Source organism: Melozone crissalis, unplaced genomic scaffold (assembly GCF_028551555.1).
Source record: "Melozone crissalis strain CALT ecotype California unplaced genomic scaffold, PUWL_Pcris_2 ptg000086l_1, whole genome shotgun sequence".
Lineage (NCBI taxonomy): Eukaryota > Metazoa > Chordata > Aves > Passeriformes > Passerellidae > Melozone > Melozone crissalis.
Window position 1 is genome coordinate 2,594,578 of NW_026535863.1, and position 9,259 is coordinate 2,603,836.

Sequence of the window (9,259 nt, forward strand, 5' to 3'; positions counted from 1 at the left end):
GCTGGGCAGGAGGATCGTGGTTTAAAGCTGCTCCCCAAAGCAGGGTCACTGACCAGTGCTGTCAGTCAGTCCTGAACTCAGGGTAACTGAAAGGAGGAGAAAGGATTATTATGATTTACTGCAGTACCAGGAAATCAGCGGCCCCCACGGGAGCCAACATGGCAGTTTTTATTGATTCTTTTTTTTTGCTTTCTTTGTTCCTTTTCATTTTTTTTTCCCTGCCCACTGTTATTGCACACATTGATTCCCCTGAGGGGTCTCTCTTGAGTCAGATTCCCCATGAGTCTCCAGACTGCAGCTTCTCCCACCAGGCCTTGTTCTTGGAATGTTCTGGAGGAGAAGCTGCTTTGTCTGGGCTGGATCAAAGCACCTCCCTTCCCTCATGGCCTCCTGGGCTCCAGCAGCAGCAGCAGGAGGTGGGGAGCAGGAGAGCATCTCATGGTAGAGATGTGAGCTCTGTAATCCCCAGTGTCTCAGAAATGGGGATCCTTCTGCCTTGAAACCCTCTTGTTCCCTCCCTCCAGGAGGGAAATTTCCACACACCCCAATCCCAGGTCCTCATTCAGTCCTGTGGCCCCCAAGAAAATGGAACATTTCCTGCGGTGATGCCATTTTGATGGGTGCACAAAGAGTTTTTGCTTCCTGCAAACCAAACTTTTCTCCTCTTGGTAAATTTTATAGGTAGAGCTCAAAATCCTCCTCTTCAGGAACCTCCTCCTTGTAAAGGGCAGATTTAGTGTCCTGCTGAGTTAGACAAGGGAGATGCTGGACTTCCCTTTGCTTTGGAGATTCAGACAAATGGCAGGTGATTTATTTTTAGCATTATCTCCTTGGCTTGGGGAGGGGAACCACATTCTAAAGGCTCAGAGGTGCTGGGAAGTAAAGCTATATATGCATAAAGACTGTTTCAATGCTGAACACTAAAGTTAGTGATGGATTAAAAAAAAAAAAAAAAAAGAATGTGAATATGCACTTAATGCAGAATTTTATGGATGGTCCTAATTTAATATATTGCAAACTTTGTAAATACTTGGGAAAAGCCTGTAAAGTATGTAAATAAATGAGATTTGTATGTAAGAAGAATAAAAAAGTTTTTAATTTTTGCAATTAAATACAAGTGTTAATGACCCTTTTCCCTTTTCCTGATTTTTATTCTTATGTTGCATGTCAGCTTTGAGGGGTATTTAACCTTTTTTGATACACTTTTTCTAAGATAAGTGTAATTTTAAATGAAAAGTCAGAACGCTTTTGTTAGGAAAATGTCATAAGAAACACTTTGTGAAAAAGGAACAGTTTAGGAAATTTTTAGCCTGATTTTCTGAACAAAGTTGATGCAACAACTCTGCCTGTCCCTCCTTTCTTTTCTTCCCAGCAACAATCTCCATCTTTCCTTCACAATCCAGTTGATTTTAGCCAAACTTTGAGGCGTGGAAGGCGATAAACTCCTCCAGAGCTCATAAATCCAAGCGAGTAGGGAGAAAAGAGAGATCCTGTTACTCCCACAGCAGAGCAGGAGCCTGTTAGACACCGAGCAGCCCCACTGGAGACCCTGAGATGTGAGTCAGTAGAAACACCGGCTTGGTCACTTCTGTGCTGGAGCAGAGCCTGTCAGGTGTTGTGGACAATCCTGGGTGGCAGCAGTTTTGGGGTGGGGCAACCTTCAGGAGGGTGGAGGAAGGGATGGGAGAGCAGGGATATGACCCTGGCCAGAAACTCCCTGGAAAAGCTGAGGTAATTGTGGGATCCCAAAGCTTTGGGGCAGTGCACAAAGGGTTTCTGGAGCTTAAACCCGGTGTGAGACCCCCTTGATTCCTGTGGTGGGGTTGAAAGGGTGCAGCCCTTTTTCCTTGCACACTTTGGATCCCTCCCTGCTGGGTTCCCAAGGATGAGCAGGTGACACTACCACACACAGGAAAGGTTAATGGGATATTTGGGGTCATAATGGGTGTGGCTCCTGTCCCTGTCCCCATGCTGCTCCCTGGGGTGGCCATGGGCTGTTCCTTGTGTGAGCAGAAGGAAAGCTGCATTGCACATACCCTGTCAGATGGCTTGGTTACTCCAGCCAGCCCTGAGGGCAGCCACAGACTCCCAGCTCTCCTGTTTGGGGCCATCTCAGCTCTGTACCCTGTTCTTCCTCTCCTGATGGTTCAGGGCAGAGGCATCACCCTCAGCTTGCCCCTGTTCCCAGCAGGCTGGGCAGCCCAGGGGCTGTTCCTCAGCTGCCAAATGCTGTCCCACCATCACAGACCTGGGCTCTGCCTTTGTTTCTAACACATTTCTAACCCTGCATTCCAGGCATAGGGGAGGACCTGTGTGAAAACAGGGCTTTGTCAAATGCTGTGGGATTGTTGGTACAGATTGTGGGTGGCACTGGGGTGGGTATTTGCTGCAGGGTACCTGTGAGGAGGAGGAAGCTGATGAGGTTGTCTCTGGGCAGCTGGAAGTGGCCTCGTGGTCAGAGGTCCTCGTTCTCCTGGCGAGCTTCAACCATCCTGAGATTTGTTGGAGAGATAACATGGAAGTCCAGGAAGTTCCTGCAGATCATTGAGAATAATTTTGATACAAGTGGTGGAAGAGCCAAGGAGGAGTGGTGTGTTTCTGTTTTGTGCTGCCAAACCAGGAGGGACTGGTTGAGGATGGGAAGGTTGGGGAAAGCCTTGCCTGTAGTGCCCCATGTTATGGCGAAACTCAGGATCCTGTGTGGGAAACAAAGCTGTAGCAGGGCTGGAAGCCTGATTTTCCAGAGAGCCAATTCAACCTTTCCAAAGACCTACTCAGAGGAATCCCATGGAATAGGGCTCTAGAAGGGAAGAGGGCCCAAGAAAACTGGTCAATATTCACACATCCAACTCAAGACCAGTGTATCCCCATGATCCAAAATCAAGCAAGGGGGCAGGAGACCTGCATGGAAGAGCAGAGAGGTTCTAGCAATTCTCAAATAGAAGAAAGACACTTATGGGATGTTGAAAAAGGGACAGGCAGGTGACAGATCTATGGGAACATATTTGGGGTATGGAGGGATGCAACAAGGAAGGCCACAGTCCACTTGGAATCGAGTCTGGCAAGGGATATCAACAACAACAAGAAGGGTTTCTCCAAGTGCATCCAAGCAGCAAAAGGAAGATTAGGGAAAATGTGGGGCTGCTGCTGAATCCAGTGGGTGTCCTGGACATGGAAGACACAGAGAAGGTGAGATTTCTCAACACCTTCTTTGCCTCAGTCTTTACTGCTGAGAGCAGCCCACAGGAATCCCAGATGTTGGAAGTAAGAGATGAAGGATGGAGAAAGGAAAGCTTCCCCTTGGTCACAGAAAGTTGAGAGAGATCAACCAGGCAGCCTTAACACCCATAAATCCATGGTGGGATGCATCCACAGGTGCTGAGGGAGCTGGCAGAAGTTGTTGTTTACCCACTCTTCATCATCTTTTAAAAACCCTGGAGAATGAGAGAGGTGCCCAATGACTGGAGAAAAGCCAGTGTTAAATCCTGTCTTCAGAAGGGGCAAGGAGGATCTGGGGAACTCCCAGCCAGTCAGCCTCACCTTCATCCTTGGAAACGTGATGGAACAGCTCATTCTGAAGGTCATCACAAACACCTGGAAGTAAAGGAGGTTATTGGAAGGGTCAGCATGGACTCACCCAGAGGGAATCCTGCTTGGCCAATCTGATGCCCTCTGTGATGGCATGGCAGGATGGGTTGATGAGAGGAGAGCAGTGGGTGGTGTCTACCTTGACTTCAGCAAGGTTTGTGACACTGTGTCCTGTAACATCCCCCTGGATAAGCTCAGGAAGTGTGAGTTGGATGAAAGGACAATGAGTGGATCAACAACTGGCTCAATGGCTAAGCTCAGAGAGTTGTGAGCAGAGCAGAATCCCTGGAGGTCTGTAGTCAGCGGCATTCCCCAGGGATCAGTAATGGGTCCAGTCTTATCTAATTTGTTTATCAACAGACTGGGTGAAGGGATGGAATGGACCCTGAGCAGGTTTGGTGATGGTACAGAACTGGGGAGTGGCTGATCCACCTTTCAGAGGGGCCTGGACAGGCTGCAGAGTGGGATGGAGAGAAACCCAATGAGGTCCAACAGGAGCAGGTCCTGCACCCGGGGAGGGATAACCCCAGGTACCAGCACAGGCTGGAGGTGACCTATGGAGAGCAGCTCTGCAGAGATCCATGAGTTGACCATGAGCCAGCAGTGTGCCCTGGGGCCAGGAGGGACAATGGGATCTATTGGGGAGCATTGGGAAGAGTGTGGTGAGCAGATCCTTACCCTCTGCTCTGCCCTGGGGAGGCCATACCTGTGTTCAGTTCTGGTCTCCAAGAAAGACAGGAGTTACTGGAGAGACTCCAATGGAGGCCATAAAGATGAAGGGACTGGAGCATCCCTCTGATGAGGAGAGACTGCTGGACCTAGTTAGTCCGGAGAAGAGAAGACTGAGGGGGGATCTCATCAATCCATATAAATATATCCAGGAGGTGTCAGAGGATGCTGTCAGACTCTTTAGTGGTGCCCAGCAACAGGACAAGGAGCAATGGCCAAAAGCTCAAAACACAAGAAGTTCCACCTCAAGACAAGAAAAAAAATCATTCCATGGAGGGTGGAAGAGCACTGAACAGGTGCCCAGGGAGTTATGGAGTCTCTCACTCTGGAGATATCTCAAACCCACCAGGATATGTTCCTGTATCAGCTGTTCCTGGTGATCTTGCAGAGGGGTTGGACTGGATGATTTCCAGAGGGCCCTTCCAACCTCAGCTATTCTGTGATTTTGAGGAAAAAGACAGGAGGTAAACAAGGGGACCCATAACTGAGGGTTCAGGGGTTGGCTGAGGTTTGGAGCCAGCAGAGGGGTTGGACTGGATGATTTCCAGAGGGCCCTTCCAACCTCAGCTATTCTGTGATTTTGAGGAAAAAGACAGGAAGTGAACAAGGGGACCCATAACTGAGGGTTCAGGGGTTGGCTGAGGTTTGGAGCCAGCAGAGGGGTTGGACTGGATGATTTCCAGAGGGCCCTTCCAACCTCAGCTATTCTGTGATTCTGAGGAAAAAGACAGGAAGTGAACAAGGGGACCCATAATGGAGGTCTCAGGGGATGGCTGAGGTTTGGAGCAGCAGAGGTTTGGATGAACAATGCCAATCTGGGACTGGGATTCAGGCATGGACAGTGACCCTGCGTGTTGGCAACAGGCCCAGTGCAACCTCTCCATCAAGGCCGATATGTGACACGGGTGTGTCCTATGGGGCTCCAAAACTCTAATAAATACATTTCCTCCCCAATCTCCAAGCTGTTGGGTGTTCCTGGCTCTTGGGAGGTGCTTTAAATCCGACTGCCAGAGCCGTGGGCTGCTGAGAGCAGAAGCTGCCTGCACGATGCTGAGCTCAGGTCTTCCTCCCGTTCTCCTGGTGCTCTCAGTGCTGGAGCTGAGCTGGTGCCTGAGTGATGAAGAAAAGAAGATCATCGTGGATGAGCATAATAAATATCGCTCCCAGGTCTCTCCTCCTGCCCAGGCTATGATGAAGATGGTAAGTGGCTTTTATTAGAGAGGAATATTGGGGTGTTTGTGTGGTCCAAGGCTCGATCTTAATGCAAGGAGGGGTCAGGGAGTTCCTTAGGGGAGGCAGAGCAAATCTCATCTAGGGTTACAAGCAGTTGTTAAAGGAGGGATTTCCAAAACTGCCTCTGTAGAGAAGAGTTTCCTTTACCTTTGGAGTTGTCTTTGATCATTTTCTGGAAGTTCCTAAGCATGATGTGAGTCCCCAGATGCTCTTCCATGAGAGTGGTGCAGCTCTCACTCACAGGAGTGCCTGCTGGAGCCCCCTGTGATGGCAGGAAGGGCAGGTGAGACCCTGCCATGAGCAGGTGCCATGACCTGGAGACTTGGCCATGGTTTTCCAAGAGGTGAAAAGAGGGAATCCTGCTATGTGGGACACCACACACTGCTCTGTATTTGCATCAACTTCAAACACGTTGGTCAAATCTGTCATTTATTTGGGCCCATCATGCTCCTACTCCTCTGCATGCCTTGTGCAGGGCTGCCTTGGATGTGAGGGATCCCCTGTTTTGCTTGAGGAAATCAAATCAGGTCTCACATCACATGTGGCTGCAGCAGGAGCAAAACTGAGCTCTAGAGGTGGTGCTTTTTGTCTTGCTCAGGCTCTTGATTTGATTAGAACTTGGCTATGAAGTTTTATCTTGCACCACATGTGATTTTTCCTCATTGTTTGCAAATTATGGGGAGGAGGAGAACAACTGTTTATCCTGGAAAGTTGGAGCCCTTTCCTTCTTGGGTCACAGCGTGCTTGGAGGACACCTCCCTGCCTGGCCCAGAAGTTGCCCAGAATGAGTAAAGCCTTTGTGGGCTGGTAAATGGGAGTTTAACAACCAAACAAAGCCAAAAATTCAGGGAGAGGAGACCTAACAGTGACTGCAGACTCAAAGGGGACAGAGCCAGAACCCTCAGCACTGTGATGGTTTCTCCACACTGAGTTGAGGATGGTCCATGATGGTGTTAGGTAAGCTCCAGGAGAGGTTGTGAGAGTTGTGCTGGTGCCCTGACCTTCTCCTATTTGACCTATAAACCAAGGTTCATTTTGTGCTGGGATTGACCATGGAACTCCCCTCTCCTGAGGACTGTGTTGGGCAGGGGTTTGAATTTTCCTCATGAATGGGGAAACTTTGGCCAGACAGGGCAGGGGTCCTTGGTGGGTGCCTTGTTCCTGTTGGAGAGCCCAGTGTCCCTCCCTGTGTGCTGACTCCGAGCTCCTTTCAGACCTGGGACCCCGACCTGGAGGTTGATGCTCAAAAGTATGCAGAGAAGTGCATCAGGGCCCAGAATGGGGGCCCAGGCAGGTTAAACTTCTTTGCTACACCTTCAGCCCTGGATGTAAAATTGGCCATTGAAGAATGGAACAGGGAGAGGATATCCTTCAACCTGAAAACATCCGAGTGTGTCCCCGTGCATTCGTGTGACAACTACGTCCAGGTACCAGGGGTGGAAGGGCTGTTGGGGTGGAGCACTGCCCCAGCTCCTCCCAAAATCTTTGCCAAAGGACAGGGAACCAGGTGGGATTCACAGTGATGGAGGCAGACCTGGGCACGGTGTCAGTCATGGGTGGCCTTTTGGAGAAGAACTTTTTTGAGACAAGCTCTGCAGCCCTTTTTTTTGGCTGCTTAGCAGTGCCAGCTCAGTGCCAACTTATCTTGAGTAGAAGGATGAGATCTGAGTGTTCACAACTTGGGTGGGAGCAAGGAGGAGAAGCGATGGTGGTGGTAAGTGGATGGATGGATGGATGGATGGATGGATGGATGGATGGATGGATGGATGGGGGATGGATGGATGGATGGATGGATGGATGGATGGGGGATGGATGGATGGATGGATGGATGGATGGATGGATGGGGGATGGATGGATGGATAGATGGATGGATGGGGGATGGATGGATGGATAGATGGGGGATGGATGGATGATGGATGGATGGATGGATGGATGGATGGATGGATGGATGGATGGAGGATGGAGGATGGATGGATGGATGGATGGATGGATGGATGGATGATGGATGGATGGATGGATGGATGGATGGATGGATGGATGATGGATGGATGGTTCCAACACCAAAGCAGAGGTGGTGATGCTTTGCCTGGGTAGACTGTATGGTAGGAAAGCTGTGGCACTGGAATGTATGGCCTTGGGAAGGTGGTTCAGACAGGGGCAAGGGGGAAGATCCTGAATGCCAAAGCAACGTGGGGATGGGGATCTGGGGCACATGCTGGGAGATGAGGAAGATATTGGAGCAGCCTTTAAGGCCAGGGGAGAGACTGCCTTCAGCCTGTCCCCTCACCTTCAACCCTGGTCTTTGCCTTAGATGATCTGGGCAGCAACAACTCGTGTTGGCTGTGGGAGCCATTATTGTGAGAAGATCAAGGGAATGGAAGCAGAGAACCTGCACCTGCTTGTCTGCAACTATTATCCCCCGTAAGTTCCAGGCCCCAGTGTCCGTCCCTTGCTCTGTTCTGAGGGGGGTCAGGGATCTGCTCATCCCCCAGAGTTGTCTGCCCTGGCTTTAGCTGCCTTGGGGTCAGGCTGGTGAGTAAACAGCCCTGACAGGCCGTGGCAGGAGACCAAGACCTGTTTTCTACATTAATCCCTAGTTTTGCCTTGGCTGGGATATTCCAGCTGAATCAGCCCCCTCTCTGGGATGGGTGTTTCCCCTTTCCTCATGTCTTCTTTATCTTTGCATTTTCTGCTTCCAGGAGTAATATAACAGAAAAAAAGGCCTACTGGGAAGGACCCTCGTGTAAAATGTGTCCCAGGGGCACAGTCTGTGTGGACAACCTGTGTGGTGAGTGAGCAGAGCCATGCATGGCCCTGGGGGGGATGTTGGGACTGAGACCCTGGGCTGGTCTGAGCTCTGAACCCTCCCAGAGCTGTCAGGAAGCTCCTGAACTGCAGTTCCAGGGCTGGACCATGAGACATCAGGAGCAATTGCTGCTCCAAACAGAGGTCAACTGCCTTAAAATGAGGAGGGGTGGTCAAGGGCCTTGTACCCCATTAGGGAGTGTTTTTTGCCCCTTGTGGGGCAGGAGGTTGTGAGGGACATGAGATGACCTCAGGTTGGGAACCCCAGGGTGGGGGATGGCCCCAACAAGAGGGTTTGGCTGCTGTTTCAGCTCCTCGTTGGTTTCTGCTGGTCCTGCTCAGTGCAGAGGATCCATTGAGGTGAGCCAGCCCTAATCCATGGCACTTTTCATTTCTGCATCTTCTTCACCCACCCTAACAGCCCTGCCAAAACTCACAGCCACAGCCAAAACAGAGCCCACAGCATCAGAGGCCACCATAGCCACAGCCAAGCCACCATCCAAAAACTCACTTCCAACCACAATCACAGCCAAGCCACCCCCCACAGCCACACTGCCCAACACAGCCAGGCCCAAACCCCCAACACTCTCACCCATCACAAGAGCCAAACCAAAACTTGCCGCCAGTCAACAACCCCAGCCAGGCCAAAACCCACAACACCAAAACCCACCACAACTCTGGCTGAGCCAATATCTGCTGCTACAACACCAGCATGTGCCACAAGGGCAAAGACACAACTGAAAACTGCCACAACCACAAAGCCAAAGCACAAAGAACTGATCCTGTTGAACCAGGATCATTCTTTCCTGTGAGCCCAAGTTAGACCCATCTCCAGAGCTTGAGGCAGGCAATGGAGAGCTTCTTAGCTCCCTCACTAAAGAGGATCTTCTACTCTAACTTCATC

The 9,259-nt window shown here is 50.5% G+C and overlaps 1 protein-coding gene across 1 annotated transcript; it reads left to right on the top strand.

Moving 5' to 3' along the window:
* The first annotated feature begins 5,295 nt into the window (after positions 1-5,295).
* LOC128946745 (peptidase inhibitor 16-like) lies at positions 5,296-7,975 on the top strand. Its single transcript, XM_054290689.1, has 3 exons — positions 5,296-5,517; positions 6,765-6,977; positions 7,862-7,975. Exons 1-3 carry the CDS (start codon positions 5,365-5,367, stop codon positions 7,973-7,975), a joined length of 480 nt encoding a protein of 159 aa, XP_054146664.1. The 5' UTR covers positions 5,296-5,364.
* The last annotated feature ends 1,284 nt before the right edge of the window (positions 7,976-9,259 follow it).

Coding starts and splice junctions, on each gene's coding strand:
- LOC128946745 (XM_054290689.1), top strand. CDS start 5,365: ATGCTGAGCTCAGGTCTTCCTCCCGTTCTCCTGGTGCTCTCAGTGCTG. Junction 5,518..6,764: donor CCCAGGCTATGATGAAGATG/GTAAGTGGCTTT, acceptor AGCTCCTTTCAG/ACCTGGGACCCCGACCTGGA. Junction 6,978..7,861: donor CGTGTGACAACTACGTCCAG/GTACCAGGGGTG, acceptor TCTTTGCCTTAG/ATGATCTGGGCAGCAACAAC.